This window comes from Haemaphysalis longicornis, unplaced genomic scaffold (genome assembly GCF_048455015.1).
Source record: "Haemaphysalis longicornis isolate Haplotype H1 unplaced genomic scaffold, Haemaphysalis longicornis Haplotype H1 scaffold_8, whole genome shotgun sequence".
In the NCBI taxonomy this organism is placed as follows: Eukaryota; Metazoa; Arthropoda; class Arachnida; order Ixodida; family Ixodidae; genus Haemaphysalis; species Haemaphysalis longicornis.
The window spans coordinates 106,280,775-106,298,273 of NW_027526445.1; the positions used below are offsets into that span (position 1 = coordinate 106,280,775).

At 46.3% G+C, this 17,499-nt stretch overlaps 1 protein-coding gene across 6 annotated transcripts in view; it reads left to right on the forward strand.

The window, feature by feature from the left end:
• The window catches only part of LOC144148658 (kelch domain-containing protein 3), an 83,808-nt gene extending 66,793 nt beyond the window's left edge, over positions 1–17,015 (forward strand). For 5 of the 6 annotated variants that reach the window (XM_077680175.1, XM_077680177.1, XM_077680178.1 and 2 more), the window contains 2 exons: positions 6,039–6,117; positions 9,837–17,015. In XM_077680175.1, coding sequence (XP_077536301.1) covers positions 6,039–6,117; positions 9,837–9,900 — 143 coding nt within the window. In that variant the 3' untranslated portion in view covers positions 9,901–17,015. Of the gene's footprint in view, positions 1–6,038; positions 6,122–9,836 lie in introns of those variants that run through there. The other variant, XM_077680176.1, reaches the window with a different exon arrangement.
• The last annotated feature ends 484 nt before the right edge of the window (positions 17,016–17,499 follow it).

Consider the following 17,499-nt stretch of genomic DNA (forward strand, 5'->3'; position numbering starts at 1 on the left):
TGTTGTTATAGGCTTGAGCGGCAACTCTGCTCACTGGATCAGTGGTGAATGTAGCGAAAAAGTACCGATATTTGACACTGAGATTGTGTAAGAGGGCATAGAACGGAATGGCATTGGAAAGTGCTGGAGCTCGAATAGGTACGAGTTAACTTTCTGGCAGTACACTGTATAATTGGTAGCAGAAGCAAAGAGGGCAACTCTCCCCCCACTCCCCCTAAAAAAAAAAATTTACTTCTCCCTAATGGGGGACTCACCTGTTAACATTCCTATGGCCTTAATGACCCACGGACTTAAAAAATTATTGTGCACCAATACGAGAAGTTTGACAAGTACATATCGATGTTCACGACGGCCTAGTTTTCTTATTTTGGAGATACGTAACTACTGCACTGAAATAAAAAAATAAAACCCCTTGCTTCCTACACAGATAGCGCCATCTAGTGACAACTGGATGAACGAAAATGTGTTTCTTTTTTTATTCTTTTATCTCACTAAAGAAGTGACATGTGTCTAAAAGATGCAAACTATGCCCCGTTAGGAACACCTCTATGCATTGGTAAAAGCTTTCGTATCGGTACACGATTCTTTTTGAGCCCGTGGGTCACGATTTAGTACCTCCCCTAGGAATGTGGTTGGGCTGAAAGCAAAGTATCTGGCAACTGGCTTTACGAGAACCAGGAAAAAAGTGGGAAAGGGCGAAAAGGTCAATAGAAAAGGCCGATATTGGACGTGGAGCCTAACCTCCCCTTCTATGGAGTTTCATACAATAATAACTAGAGGGGTGGTGTTAACGCGAACTCCGAGATGGCACTTACACTTTGATGGGAATGATGGGTAGTTCTGGAACCGGATTGCGTAGGATTGAAACGGGCCTAAGGCTGTGCAAATTGCTTTTTTTTTTTTTGTCAATGCAACTCTTATTGCGCGGTTCGCTGTTTGCAATTTACATGGCAAACAAGAAAGTTAAGTTAGTTACCAAAAACAAATTTTGTGCGAAATAAAATGGCGCGTTTAAATGGAAAGTAGATGTGGAGTTGAGGAGGTTTGCAGAGTAAGCTTGCCATTTGCCGCCAACTACGGTGGGACTGGGACTTCTCCAAAAACTGTTCGTAAAAGTTTCGACGCTTGCAGTTTTTAATATTAAGAAAAGTTTTCTTCTCCCTAAAGAAGAAACCGGTTACTTTTTTGAGAAGTTATTCTAGCTTGAATTAGTGACATTTATCAAGCAGTGTTTCTATCGGCTGCTGGTACTGCTGGTTTACGCCGCAGGAGCCGGCGTTCGCACGAGAGGTGTGGCTGTTCCAAGCCATTCGGCTTCGAAAATACATTGCTCTGCTGAATAAGCAACGCCGCAACTCCTAATTCACAGACAACTTTGCCACACACAGCGCTGTCATTTGTATTTTCATGCTCGCTGTGCTGGCAACGAATTGATAAGCCACCCGATTCGCAACTCTGGTTATAAAACATTTCCACTCAGGGTGGCGCCAGTGCGCACTCGGCATGCAGTTTAAGGAGAAACATACTTTTGATCGCTTCTTCCAACATCCCGCGTAGGCAAATGCACTCATGCAAGTCCAAAATGAAAACGAAACTGGCTCCACAATTCAGTCCATAATAAGTTCCGCAAGCCATCGAGTGCCAATCCCAATCCAGAACTACCCATCACGCCCATTGCGGCGGACGATCGCAGTGCCAGATTCCTCTCTAGTTGTTATTGTGTGAAACTCTGTGTCCCTTTCCCTGCAGCATAGGTGGAAGCAGCATGCGGTATTTGCTTCTCTTGTTACATCTGGGAAGCCTCACCACTCGTTTACCCTTGTTCTTCTTCTATGTTGGGAAATCTGGAATGTGGGGGGGCAGTTTTATCGTGTAAGTTGCACAGCTCCAGTGTGTTTGTGCCACCAGGAACCATCTGCTGAAAGTTTGCCGCCGAAATATTAGTAGGAACATCATTGCTCCGTGGCTCTCTTCACACTCCTCGGCTGCCCGCCATGCCCTCACTGTACTGTGAAATCCACTCACACGCCTCCTGTTTATTTGTCAAATGCACCCGCCACGGGGGCTCAGTGGCTAAGGCGTTGCGCTGCTGAGCACGAGGTCGCGGGTTCGATTCCCGGCCGCAGCGGCCGCTTTTCTGATGGAGGCGACAAGCAAAAACGCCCGTGTGTACGAAATTTCGGCGCACGTTAAAGATCCCCAGTTGGTCAAAATTAATCCGGAGCCCTCCACTACGGCGCGCCTCATCGTCTGCGTTGCGTCGGCGCGTTAAACCCCACAATCAATCAATCATTTGTCAAATGCTGGCCTCCATGGGCTATTTAACAGAAATAACGTTTTTTTTTTATTTATAGACTAAATTTGACCAGATTGTTAGGATATCTTCTGCACTTTCTGAGTTACAGGACTCACAACCTGAAGGTTGAATTAGGTGTAATGAACTAATTAGGCGAGAAGTCAACAAGATTTTTACATCAGTGTGGTCAGGAAGGCCTATTCTGTGCAAGGAAGCTACTTGGATTATTGTTTTACATCCTTTAGAAGTTTCACCTTCCTTTCAAAATTAGAAATAGTTTTATGTCAAAACGACAGTGAAACTTTCCTTTTTTCTGGACACCTAAAGGAAATGAAGCAATAATCTAAGAGCTTCCTTGCAGAGGATAGACCTTCGTGATCACACTAACATAAAATCTTGTTGAGTTCATCTCTAACTGGTTAGTTAATGTTGCAGCAACGGTGTGATGGTAAATATGGTCTGGTAACTCAAAAAGTATGCAGTCTGCGCCCGTTACAACAAACCCCCTTAATCCAGAAAAAAATCTCCACTGTATCAAAAGGGGGAGGAAGGGGGTGTATATGAGCATGAAGTGGGAACTTTGACCAGTATTGCGTATACATGCTACAAACAATTTGTTCCTTCTACACGCCTGCAGCACCTCTGCACAGCGTTCAGGTGAGGGAAAACAATTGCCTAACGTTGCTGTCGAAGCTTAGCACCAGCGATTGGAAAAGGCCTGTGGTCGAGTGAGTAGAGATGCCGCTAAGCTGAGCAAATAAAGCAACAATGTAACTAGGAGTAATTACTAACAGCTATAAAAATCTGTCATGGCCAGCAGAATCAGCCAGGCTCTTTTCAAACCCTTCGGAACGAGGCGGGCTTACCCGAAACTGCTCATCAAACAATTCGAATTGCTGCCTGACGCTCCCGCAAGGCAGCTTCCACATTTTTAATGATGTAAGTCTGTTTAGTAAAACGGCCGATAAGAAATAATCTGATGAAGGACAGCTGTGAAATCAAAAGTTGGGCCAGTTGTTCGAATAGGTAGCAGCAGATTTTACACAATGAATGGGAACTGCCCCTCTGCTTGAGGCATTTTTTATCTCTTTCATTGAACAGAAAGGGATTGATGCATGCGTGAGAATGATAAATAGTAATAGTAATAGTTTATTTTCATCTCTTGAATTATACAAATCAACATCGGGTCAGCCCAAGCCATGCAAGGCTTGTCGGGCCATACCCGGCAGTCGGCACAGGCAATAAATGGTATTAGTTAGAGGTACACAAAACAGAAAAATTTTTACGCAGGTATGTTCTTAGGCCACACAGAGAAGAAATAGAAAATATCTCATTGGGTAAGGAGTTAAAAATTTTTGAGACATGTGAGGTCTAACATAGGATCCCAAACGTGTGTAGCAACGCGGTATAACAAATCGAGGACTATGTCCGAACGCTCGCACCGGCACATGAGGGGACAAGAAAGAGCTGCACCAGAAGTTTTTTTTTAAAACAATCGTTTGAAAAAAACAGGGCATCAAATGTAGGCACACTGAAATAAGTGAAGCAATCAGCATTAACGCGTATATCTAGTACATTGTAGGCCAAACTTCACTGAACCTGAGTTCTCTATTACAAAACAAAAACTGTGACCAGGGCGGACTCGATTTGTGGGTTCGCCGCTTGGCCTATTCGAAAGCGCTGTTCTTCAATCTCACCGGAGCCGCGTTTTTCGGCAGCGTCCTTGTTCTTGACGCTCGAGTGGATCGTCTGTTTAGACAGGCCCGTACTTTGGCGATGGTGGCCTATGTTTCGCCATGTTGGACAGCTTTAATTATGCTTAGTTTAGCCAGAGTCTTTCAATGCTTTTGTGGTCGCGAAACTCTGACCACAGTTTCATACAAAGACGAAAGCTGCAGCTAGGGTTACCGCTGTCAGGGAGAAGGCATTCTGCACCCGTGCAACCCGCACGCACGGCGCACCACTTCAGCTGCTTCCCATTCGAGGCAGTTGTTGAGAGCGCAGAGAATATTCTGCTATTGACATACATTGGGGTTGCTGCATTCATGCGTGAAAGAGTTCTCTTCGCTTGCCTTTGCAAGATATCAACACCTTGGGGGAGCCAGTCGTGCGTGCGCAACAATTATAAATGCACATTTTTTTTACAGGAGATTTTTTTTTTATCTCGTGCAAGACAGTGTAAGATTCTGCTTTATTTAAGTGAAGGTTACAGTAAAATCTCGATGATACGATTCCGGGTGGTACGAATTTCGGGATGGTACAAATTTCTGATAAGTCCCGGCAAAATTGCATTGTTTGCAATGGGAAAAATGTCGGCTTCTATGAATGGACCTGCGCGGCCCGGCGGATGATACGAACAAGCCGACGAGGCGCCCCAACTGCTGAGCGAGCAAGCGACGGCGATGTACGGGCTCTCTCTCCTTTCTGTGTCGCCCCTTCTCCAGGAATGGCCAGGCTGTTGTTTTCTGCTCGCAAAAATGCGCCGCGCACTCCACAGACACGCTGACGCTGCCGTGAAACCACCTTCACGCGGCGCGGGGCGCGGCTGGCCGCGGCAACATGGTGGCGGCTTCGGTTGCGAAGTGGTGCGGGGCGCCTGAGTGACCGCTTCTAACCGCTCTTTAACATGCCGCTCCAAGCACACATGAAGTTTCTTGCGCAGTAAATGAGCTAATAATGTGGGCGAAAACAGTGCTATAAAACATCATCCGCGCCGCTAGTGAAAGCGCCCATGAAATAGCTGCCGGGGTGCTAAGCCTAAACATGTTCGGCGGAGCCAGCCGGCTGTCTCGAGCGCTTCGAAACTGCCGCCATGAGGTGCACGCCTCCCCATTGGCGCAAGTCATCAGGCTCCTCCCACTGCCACGCTGCCACTCCCACTGCGCGTCATTTTCTGGCCGAGGCACAGGCGGCCCGCGGGCTCGGAATCACTGACGCGGGCTTCAAAATATCGCGCGCACAACGGCAACACGCACGAATCGCGAGCAAAAACGCTCCTGTAGGCAGCTTGGGCACCACAAGTGAGGATATGAAGGTCCAGAAAGGACCGCTCGCAACATCGAGGTTAAAAAAAATAAAAAGCAGAAACACGTCACGGATTTTTCTAACGCGAAAGTAAGAAGAGAAATAAACGGAAACTTTTTTAGTGCTCACTTTTTTATTCTGTGTTGGTTCATACGAATTTCGAATGATACGAATATTTTTCGCGGTCCCGCGAGATTTGTATCATCGCGATTTTACTGTATTTACTTGGGTTTGTGACACTGGCGAAGCCGCAGAGTTAGAAACTCGCAAATATGAGCTGCGCAGTGAGTCCTGCAGCGACACTGATGGCGCGAGTCATATGCAATCGGACCGTTACGCGGCTGGTGTTCGCCGCAGCTGCTGTACCAAAAATAAAGCTACATGAAAATAAGTGAACTTCAGTCCTGTGCACTTATCACGCAGAGCTTCAGCAAAATTTCGAAGCTCGAGCGATAAAGCTTTCGTTGCGTGAGTGAGTACAGGCTGATTGTCGAGGATTGTAACCCAGCTTAACTTTGACTTTGACTTAAATTTGATATAGACATATGATCGGGAGGCGGGTGTTAAAAGTTTATCAAGAGCATGCTGGTACCCGTGTCCAACTGTAGCAAAGTGTGCTTGGAAATGTCGTTTCTGAAGTGCAGTGTGTTGTTGGGCAGCAGTTCTTTTGACGACGTTATTCCTGTCCCTGTCCTTGCCCCCTTCTCCCTCGTTCCAGCACCGACGTTGAAGACCCTGTGTCTGCTGTCTGTGATAGATGCGCGCATGGACATCAGCCACCTGCCCCAGGACATTAGGTGAGTGACTCTGGGGTCGGCACACTCCAGAGGTCCACCTAATTCCCCTTCTTACTTTTTATCAAGGAGGAGAGAGAGAAAATTTTATTTGCACTTTTGGCTAAGGCCTCCTCATTCCAGGGGGCCACTGGAATTCCTCATTAGTTGGTCTTCCAGGGGTCTAGCCAGGAAGGCGGGGTGCCTATGGTCTTTTGGACAAAGCTTGCCAACGATAGCTGCTGCTCTAGCGTGGCCGGTTAAGTCAGCCACTCCCTGCGAATACTGCTTCTATCTACCTTGGGGCATAGCCATAACATGTGCTCTTGATTGATCGGTACGTGGCATTCATCACACTCTGGCGGGGAAGTGTTCATACAGCCTTCGTAGATGTAAACTTTGTTGGGTGTGAGTAGCGTTTGCATTTGCGTCAGCCTTATAGTGGTTTGCTGTTGCCTGGACAATTTCTTGTGTGGAGGAGTGAATTTTCGTTTGCTGTCTGCGTATTCTTTTAGCTGCAGTTTTGGCGGTGTCACAGGCTTTTGGGTTTGACCACAGTTGGCAGGTGCCCGGAGAAGCCCTTCGCGGGCGAGCAGGTTTGCTCTTTTGTTTCCTGCCAAACCTGTGTGTCCCGGTACCCAGTGTACCCTTATCGTGCCTTTAAGGTGCTTAAGCTCTTCCAAAGCCGGTTTGGGAATGAAGCCTTGTGTTAAAAGGGTGCAGACTTTCTTGCAGTCAGTGTATATGTTGGTGAGAGTGTGCTGTGTCGCAGTGCAGGCGGCTGCCTAAGCTATTGCACTGGCCTCGGCTTCTTCGACGGAATAGCCATTGCCTTGGTTTGTCCCTTCCTGGCCTGAACTGCTCGTGAATGCAATGCCATAGCTATATCCTTGCACTGCCGCGTCGGTGTAAACATGGATCTGATGGGCGTCTCTGGTGGCTTTCTTTGCGTAAAATTTGGCCCGGATGAGTCGTCTTGCTGGGTTGCGTTCCTTGTCCATATTTCTCGGGATGGGTGCTGTCTGAATGAGGTTCGACAGTTCTGGTGGCAGTATAGCCAGTTCTCCGGTAGGGGTTCGCAAGGGGTTGTAGCCCGCAGCGCGGAGAATGTCCTGGCCTTGCGGGGATTTTCGCAGTCGATCCAGTTGGTTATGTCTGTGGACTGCCAATACTTCTTGGAGTGTATTAATGGTACCTGTGTCGAGTAGCAGCTTGGTACTGGCGCACAAAGGTACGCCGAGGGCGATTTTTGTGGCCTTCTGCAAAAGTGTGTTAAGTTTGTTCTCTTGAGTCCTATTGAGATTGACGTACGGTATTTGATATCTGATTCTGGACGTGATGAGAGCATCTCTCAGACGAAGGAGGTCGTCTTCTAGGAGTCCTCTGTTTTTGTTAGAGATTCTCCGAAACATGTGCAGAATCTGTTCTCCCTGTCCGATAATGTTATTCACCGCCATGTGTCCTCCTCCGTCACTCTGTAGTGGCAGTCCTAGTACCTTGATGTGCTTTCCCGGGACGACGGTGTGCCCGTTCAATAACAAGCGAAGTTCTGGAGGTTTCCATCGATGACTATGGACTGCCAGAAGCTCTGTTTTTTCCACGGAGCAGTTTAGTCCTATCCTTACGGCGGCAGCTTCTGTGGCGTCGAGAGCTTGTTGTAGCAGGTCTTGTATGTGCCCAGGACTACCTGTGTTGACCCATACGGTAACGTCGTCCGCGTACAGGGTGTGACGGATGTCTGGTACCGATTCCAAGGCCCTGTGAACCTTCGGCATAGCCAGGTTAAATAAAGTCGGAGATAGTACAGAACCTTGTGGGATTCCTCGCTGCGGGTGTGGAAATTCTTCTGATGTGTGCTCGCCAATTCCAACCGTGAGTACCCTGTCTCGTAAAAAGTCTCTGACATAATTATAGAGACGTGCCCCACAGTCAGTCTTAGCGAGCTCCTCTAACATTGAATCATGATCCACATTGTCAAAAGCTTTCTTTAGATCTATTGCTAGTATTGCTTTGAGTTGCGAATTGCTGGGTTCCTTAGTGATATCTTCGTAGATCTGAAGTAGTGCATCCTGTGTGGAAACGTTTGCTCGGTACCCCACCATGTTGTATGGCAGAGCTCCTTTCTTTTCAAGGTAATCTTGAAGGCGGTATAAGGCCATACGTTCCATGATTTCGCCGGCGTTTGAGGTTAATGTAATCGGTCGTAGGTTTGCAAGTCGGATTGGCTTCCCTGGCTTGGGTATAAAAATCATGTTCCCAATCTTCCATTGCTTCGCAAGGGGTTGTTGCCCCAGCCACATACTGTTAATTTCTCTCAGAAGTGCCGAGGAGGAGATGTGTCAGGGGAAACGCAAAATCGACCTGTTTCTGCTCAGTTCTGACAGCAAAGGGCTCCAGCATGAAATGGGTTCTTCTTTGAGGCATATAGTTCTCACCTTCTGTTGGAAGCGGACATCACGGGCCGTTGATGCGTGCTCTGCGAGTGCCGAGTTCATCTGCTGAGTCTGAGAGGAAAGGGGACGGGAGGAGCTTCACATTCACACCTTACACGATCTTGCACTGCCGTCCATAAACTCTGTACACACTTGATTTGTCACATCCCTCCTCGAAGGGTGTTCATAGATGTTTCGCTGCCCAACAGTCAAATTGCCCCCAACCGCGGGTGGCTTTCGTTAGAAGGGTGTAGAGCAGGGGTTCTCAAGCATGTTGGTCCCAGGGAACCCTGCTAAGTTCCGTTAAATGCCAAGGAACCCTCCCCCCACTCCTGCCAGTTTTCATTCCGTTCATGCTACATTAACGTGCAATAAATTCAAAAGCAAGCAAGGGTATCGCTTTTTTTCCCCCGTCGACTTTACGCGAATGCGTACGCTAGCGGCACCTATCTCCAAACAGGAGAAATGTGCATGGGGGTAATATAAGGCCGAGATTCAGGTGCAATAGTTTAACCACGTGACCCGTTTTCGGAGTCTGGCTGGCTACAAGCTGCTGGCGGGATTTATTGCGCAGCTCGCGCGTTTCTGTTATGTGCCGAGATGTGCTTACTGACACTCGGGCGTGAGTAATGGAGGTTCCTTAGATCGATCGCACCTCAAGTTAACCATATAAGACTTTGCGACTGCGGAACCAGGGAAAATTTATGAGTGGTTCGCGGAACCCTGAGGAGGGGCCTGTGGAACCCCTAGGTTCCGCGGAACCCACTTTGAGAAACCATGGTGTAGAGAATGCCCTCTGGGTAAAAAACAGACGTCAAGCTTGCGCACTCGTATCATTGCCTGCATGTTTTTACAATGGCGGATGTAGCTACGGCCTGTAGAGCAACACCAGTGTGGAAGAAACCAAAGCAAATACCGAAACATTTTTTTAGCTCTGCAAAGGTTCAACCCATGTGCAGAAGGGCTGGCTGGATTAAGAGGTGAATCTTATCAAAGCCAAAAAAAAAGTAAGAAACGAAATGCCAGCAAATGTTCTTTCATGAAGTGATCAACCAACAAAGCTAGTTATAGATTTAAGGGACTCAATAAGTCTGTTGGGCAGTTAATTTGCTTACGTTTGCTAAATGCAGCCTTTCAGGTAACTGCTGCACCACACGTGCTACAAAATATAGTGTTTGCACGCGCTCCAGAAGGCACTTGTGCCTGCCTCCAACCATTGTGTACCTGGTCCCACCCCTTCCGAGTTTGTATGCGCTGTAAATTTGGTGCGTCGAGGCTTCGTGCAATGTGCGACATCACAATGTTTTCCAGGTGGGAGATCAGCGTCATGACGACGAACAACAGCATCTCGCGGCCCCTGCAGACGACGGGCTGAGGATGCGGAAGATGCGGGAGACGATCCCTCCTTCGACACGGCTGTTCTCGGAGGCGGCTGCCACCCCCTCCCATGTACATAGGCTACTTCCACCGTCGGACGGCCGCCTGCCCCCCCTTCCCTCCCTTCCGCTTGGCTGGACGGGACTGATTTTCGTGAAAGGGACTGTTGAAATTCCAGTGGATCTCGGAAGATGGGAAATGTTTGTGAGGTTGGAAAAAAGCGTTGCATTTGGGTTTTTTTCCCCTCTGTTTTTTTTTTTTTTTTAAATCCGGTATGGTCGAAAGCGGCGATTGCAGGCGATTGTTGTCTCTCGGTGTTCGACCGCAAAGTGTATGTGTGTGTGTGTGTCCCTCTATGCGCTGAGAGCGTATTAGCAACAAAATTTCCGAGGGTTTTCACACTTTTTTTCTTTTGCAGTTTTTGCGGGAGAAAAAAAAAACTGATGAACCGTTTTTGTTTTTTTCTGTACATAGGTTCTAGTTGCTGTTTTGGCTTTGATTTGTGTTGTCTTTGTTGGAGGTAGAGAAGCTCAGACCCCCTGACTGCGTGGGAGTTGTTTGAGCGGCACTTGTCCCCACTTGCTGTTTTTTTTTTTTTTTTTTCTAGGTTAGGTGTACTTCGCTAGGTTTTGCCTTTTGAAAGTTTTGTCTGTGAGCCCCTTGCCCCCCCCCTTTTTTGAGTAATTTTTGAGGAAGTGTTTTTGAAGATTGTGTACAAAGGAAGCCGCATGGCAAGCTGTAGCCGGAACGAGCCAGTCTGTGTTGCACGAGGGGTGGTAAACTGTCACGTAAGTTATTGAAAAGTGCTGCAACTTGCCTGCTTCAAGTGATGAGATGAGCGCAGTGCGGTTCGGAGAAGTCATTGCGTACACAGCAACATCTTGTCAAGCTTGTGAGCGTATCAACAAAGAAAGAAAGAAATGTTTGTGATGTTTGTGATTGTGACACCCGGTTAGTAGTACCACAAATATTATCCACTTGCTTTCGACTTCTTGGGCTCCCGGCTCTTTCGACACGCACAATGCAATTTATGTGGCCGGTGCCGGGCGTTCAGAAAAGTGTAGGGCATTTTCTAACACTACCATTGGGTGGTTGCTCAAAAAACAAAAGAAGCGATGAAAAAGTTTTGAGGGCGTGAGCTTTGCAGAAACTTGAACGCAGAATTTTGTCTTACTTATCAGGCTTTTTGCATTTTCGGCATGTTTTTTTGGGAAATGATACCTGCGATTAATAAATTAGGAATTACAGTAATTTGCTGCGTTTCGCTCTGTCATTGAATCGGGCCACAGTTGTAGCCTGGTGAGATAATGCCGGCGCTTTTGAGGGTGGCGGTGATAAGAGTGAGAATGGTGCTGTTATGTGGGCACCTTAATTGCATACATATTTATTGTTTCCTAGAGGGGTGCGAGTATTTGAAACTTTCGAATGTTGAAGCGGATAATTCTGATTCTAAACGGATGGTACTACTATTAGAAATTTTTCCAAGTGTTTTCTGAGCATTCTGAACTTTGGAAACGCGAATGCACAGTTTCTGCTTGCAGCAGTGGGCTTTCCCGCGCTTAGGTGGTGCGCCCCCTGTGCCCTTGGCATTAGGCCAACACTCTTCTTTTGGCCTACACGCTTCTCTTTTGGCATCTTAACTGCACTTAGACTTCCCGGTCAACACCTTCTAGCTAGAAGGCTGAGTGTGTGCAATACCATAGTCCCCAGTTTTCCAATAAAGTGATGTGGAAAGTTATTTTTTTTTTACTTGTAGTGTTTAAGTAGTGTTTTTGCTTGTAGTTTTTGTTTTGTCTATGTAGGCCATCGAAAGATGGTTGCCTTTTCTGAGTTAGTGCTCCCAGAAACCACAATAATGCTCTCTCTACAAAAGGTGTTGACACGGCACTCTTGGGAAGCTAAGTTGTTGAGCTTCGCATGCTAAGCTGCACAGTTGCGTCAGTTTTGGTTTAAATTTTTTTATTTGTTTTAATGAGGTGCGGATTGCCTGCCCTTTGTGGAACCCTAATTTAATATTCTTGTGCACAAGATGCCAGTGTGTTCAGAAAGAAAAATTAATGGGTTGTTTGTTAGTACTACACAATGAACGGGACTAGGGGATTTACAAATTGGGCTCATTTTTTATGCGCAGCGGCGCCCCTTACACAGTGTCTTTTTTAGAGCTTACATGAAGGTTCGCAAAACTACCATTTACGTTTATTTTTCACAAAGGAATTGTGCTGAGCATATAGCTTGTCAGATTATGGAGTTCAACCCTAATCACTCTAACACACTGAATCACTTGTGCTTGAGGTCTACGCATGACCTACGAAAACTGCCTTATGTAAAACATAGTACGATCAGCAAAGCTAAAAATGGGTGGCTGCTTTTCTGATGGAGGCAAAAATTGAAAACGCCTGTGAGTTCGAGATTTCAATGCGGGTTAAAGATTTCCAGGTGGCCAAAATTGATCCATGGGAGCCCTTCAGTACGGTGCGCCTCATCACCTGTGTAGCGTTGGCGCAGTCAACCTCGTAGTGAATCAAAGCTAAAAGCAGCGAGATGGCTCTTTGGTGCTTGTTTTATGCCACAGAAAAATTTTAGATGCCCTTTTAAATAAGAGTTCTAATTTTTATTCAGCCTAGTTACTCAAGCATTCTTGAGATATACTAAATATAGTATAAACATCAGTTTTTCAATTGGGAATCGCCAAATGTTCACTTCGATTTGCAACTATCTGAACAAAAGGGTAATTCGTTGCTCTGTATTTGCCTCGAAACCAAAAATCGCTATTCACGCACCCTGAATTCTTGTTCAGATGTGCTGTATTTGCAGAGTGCTCCAAAAGTAGCTCACACCTGTTAGGTGATGATGAACTCCAGGGAAGATTTTGGTGATGTGTACTTGCTTAGCCAGGAAAGCATGGTGTCTGCGATAGACCAGGAATGAGTTTGCTACAACCTCAGTGGCCGCAATTTGTCACAGTGCAGACCATTTTGCATTGATGCACACATGCAGACATATCTATGCGTACGTGCATAGCTGCTGAGAAAGTTCAGAAATGTCATCTCTGCTGAGGTAAATTTTTGAGAAGCCTATCATCCTCTGAGTTCGAGAAGTGTTGCGATGATTAGGTGTCTGGACACAGATCCCCCAGGCATCAATCACTACGTGGTTGGTTGCACTCTTAATTTTTATTTTCATAGCGGTCGAAATGAGATACTTTGAGCTCTGTTTTGATTTGCAAGGATGTTGATGATTCAATACCCCTTCTTGTCCAAGGCCAGGGTTTGGAAGAGAAGTTACGGGAAAAATTCACTCTTTATTCGGGGTTTGTTTCTTTTGATCAACTGTTTCGCTATGGTGTAAGCAGCTCGTTTGAATTGTTTAAAGGACAGAATGCCTTTTGCTGAATGACACTGCTGTTGTTCATTGAGGCCGCTTGATTAGTACTTCCTTGTATACTATACCAATTTTTTAGTTTTCTCTCGGTAGGGAAACTGAACAGGCAAGGTTGAAACACGTGCTAATGAATTTCAGGGATAGTCGCTTGAATTAAGACACAGTACTGAGGTAATTACCCGCGCATCCTTTTATAGTAAGCAGCGGAAAATAATGCAATAGTTACAAGATTCGCTTAACTGTGGACCTGCACACACGAGCATGAAATCGGAATATGTGCCAAAGAAAGTCCAAACGGTTTTTTGGCTTCCTTCGAAGCATCACCTCTATGCCATGCGCACCTATGAGAGAAGGTGCTTTCACATAACATGGGAGTGTAGACGCATCAATATCAGGTTCGCATCTCTGTAGAAACCACACTTGTCAGCTTCACAGGTGGTCGTACTTCAAAGATACCTCATGTTTCTATGAGCCCCTTGAACAATAGCCGTTAGCACCAGAGTGTAGTTGTGCGCGAAGACTGGCATCAATTTGGGTTGGAGTGTTTCTGTTGGACCTGCTGTTGAAAAATACAGCAATTCCTCGTTAACTTGAAGCCCTAAAATCCGCTGAAAATTTCGAGACAAGCGGGTTTTTGAGTTATAGGGGGCAAATACAAGGCGCCTATAGGAGGCACGGCAAAAAAAAAAAAAAAAAAACTGATATTGTGAGATATCGGAGTTCGAGTAAGCGAGGGAATTCACACATTGTCCCAGCCAAAAATGTTGCATGTTCGTGACTGTCACCCCAAAATCTTTGTCATTCTTGTGTCGGAAATGTAAATGGCAGTTTAATTACGAAGTGTTATTTTTTTCATTTCTTCAGGAAGGCCAAGAGAAAGTGATTTTTGGAAGGGGCGGTGTAGTCTCCACCTTTTTTGATCTCCGCCAGTTTTGTTGGCCTTGTACGACTGGACGTCTGTGGAAGCTGTTTGAAATGAACATGAAGACCATGTGCATCCTTATTTTCGTTGAAAACAACTGAGCTTTGACGACTTGCCCAGAAAGACGCCACTTTCATCATAAAAAAAGATGATTAGTATTTATCAACCTCCCAGTGTCCTCGTACGAGATTTCGTAGACGACGTCGTTGGGATTGTACTATAATATAAACACAAGGTAGTCAGTACGCACCATGAAATGGAGCTACAGGCACTGATAGAATTGCCAATTGCGTCTATTGACAGTAACTTGTTTTTTCAGCCACCAAGCACACAAGCTAATTCCTGTGATGAAAGGGCAGTGCAGGAAAATGACTGTCGATTCTTGGATCCTGCATTTGTTTTCCTCATTGTTTGAAGCCTTTGCTCACTGCGCAGTTTTTCGAACAAGCCAAGCTTGTATATGTTTTCTTCTTAGTCACTTTGAGCGTTCCATCCCTGATCTTCAAAACCGAAATTTGCTGTGGCATTAACGCACTATTTCAGCTCTTGGTAATGGTGTCTACGCTGGGCTTTCCGCCACATCGCTAAGCAAGGGTGAAATAACGTTACGATTGCACTGTCATCATCAGGTGAAAGGGGTTGGGACAGCTGTTCTTCATTTGCTTTGAAAGCAACACCCAATTGTGTGCACTTCGCTGTGTAAAGAAGCTTGATTAGGCACTTTCTTTTATTTAAAAGCTTGTTGGCTTATGTAGACATTGGTTTGTTTGTGTTCAACATAATCGCTATGCTGCATGCATCTACTGTCTGAAAGCCCCTGTGAGCAGCTAGTAGCGGTGTAGTCAACTTTACATCGCGCACATTCCAGGCTGTGGTCAAAGAAGCACGTATAAAAGGAGTGTGCTTCATTTTTTTCTGCAAGTGGCAAAAAGGGAAAAGGCTGTCATCTCTGAAAAACGGTCGAACTAGGTGGAGGCTCGTTTGGCGATGAGCCTACTCTCTCAAGAGGCAACCAAACTTGACTTTCGGAATTCCAACTTTTTTTTTTCTCTCTCTTTTTTCTGGTCTTTTTTTTGTCTGCGACCGAGTGACAGGTTAGTAGCCAGGGAAGATGTAGTGTATTTACAGCTATTTAGTTAGTTTGCAATGTTTACATGCAGAATAGGGTAATACATTCAACTCACTTATAGGGGCAACTTGCTCATTAAAAAAAATCGTCATTGGCTGGCATTTGATGCCAAATCTTTTCATTGGGCACCAGACAAAATTCGTGCCTCGCCGTCTAGTCTTTGATCTCACAACAGGGAATGGATTCGACTTGTCTCTCACAGCTCGTGGCAGCGTTTTGTAACGCTGGCCTGTTTGCTGGTGTGGGGGACTTGGCTTCCGACAACTTTAACATCTGTGTAATGATAGTTGCAGGCAACATTCCGTTCTGAGATGGGCACAGGTTGGGCACTTTGGGTGCGATGCAGAATGTGAATTGAACATGTTGACATGCCACGCCTCGCTCCTAAACCAACCTGAAAAATACCAAACTACCCTCATTTACGAAGAAAATGCACAGAACTTAGCCCAAAGAAGATTTTGCTGTGAAGCAAAAAATAACGGATCTCTCAAAATTTTTGGCACTTCTGGGGCTTGAAGCCAGGCCGTCTGCACCAGAACTCCCGATCCTATTCCTTAGGATAGTGAGGTTGAACAGCGGGGCTCTTTTAGACAACAGGAGCGTTCGAAGCAACCCAGTAGATGATGCTGGGTGCGTTCAAGAAGTGGCAGACTTATACTGACAAGGAAATGTAATCTCGCTGACTGGAGGGTAGTCATGTCATGTTCTGCGTCATCACAGTTTATTCTGCTTGAGCGAAACCATCTTGCGCACATTGTCGTTGACCAAAGCCTCTGCCTCAGAAGTGGTGCACGTATATTTGTGCTGGGGTGGGCAGGTTCTACGTTGGTTCAAATTAACGGCTTACAGTCAAAACTCTCTCGCAGTTTAGTTGTCTACGGTCACGTGCTGTAGGCCGTGGGATAGCTTAATTTTTTTTTTGCTGAGGGGATCACGCTTGCGCTCATCTATCTTGCTGTTGTGCAATTAATGCGTGCATTGTAGCACTGACTGGCCGGTGCATCTATCAAGGCTGTGTGCTGTATCTGGAATGATTGTCGACACGCACACGCTGTGATGCTGTGTGCAACAAGTTGTATAGATGTCAAAAGTTTAGTGTTGTACAGTTGTGCTGCTTTAAGTACTCCACACGACGGGACTCTTGTACGTCTGGTTGTTACTACTGGCTACAAATATAGAGGGAAACAAAAAAGGCAGAGGCTACTTTGGACCCTGGTCCACGTCCCCCACTTTCAAAAAATGGCGGACGTAGCGACTTCGTGTTCTCACAGTGGGCTGCTAGTAGTGATGACATTGTTGGAACGGCACTCGCCGAATGTTGGAATAGTGGAGGGGAACAAATTCACCTGCAGGCATGAGCTTCTGTTAATGTGGCAGTGCGAGGTGAAAGGCAATTGCTGCACCCCCTCTTAAGTCCTTCTTTTCATCATGGCAGAGGGAAGAACAGGCCCTGAAACATGCGCAGCACAGAAGTGACTTCGCCCATTCGTACAATGCCACGTAGAGTACAGCCCTTTCTGGAGGATCCAGGCCAGTGCTGGTAATCGGACATCCTTACCACTAAGGCATAATATACCGGAGAGTAGTCTGGGAATGCTAGCGCAACAAAGCACGCGTGGTTGACTACTCGGAAAAGACAGGAGAGGGCATCGCTGTAGCATATTTGAAGGCAGCCTAGCAGCAGATATCAGAGCCTGCACAATTGCAGTGTGTCCCATAAGATTCAGCCAGCGGGGACAGGATCAGTGGGAAAGACGTTTCGCAAGCATCTGTTTCATCACCTTTGTGGCCATGAAGGAGGTTGATGGGAATGAGTTAACGGTGCAGGATGGTTTAAACAAGTTCCCCGTATACTCCTAGCTCCTAGCTGCAGCATGAGGGACGTGAACAGCAAACTGACAGATAGCGGTTCTACGGATGTATCCCATGTTAACCCCCTATGCGATTGGCGACTTTCGGCTGTGTACTACTTGTTTGTCTGCGCTTTGTTTGCCCCCCCCCCCCAATACTACATGAATGGTCAAATGTTTGTAATGTGCCCGGGTTTCTGCATTGCTATTGTTAGATTGGTGAAGTGGAAACGATTCCCTGTCACGATGAGTGGCTATGTGATGTTCCGATCCACGGGATGCGAAACCGTTATTTATTGCAGGATGTGTGACAAT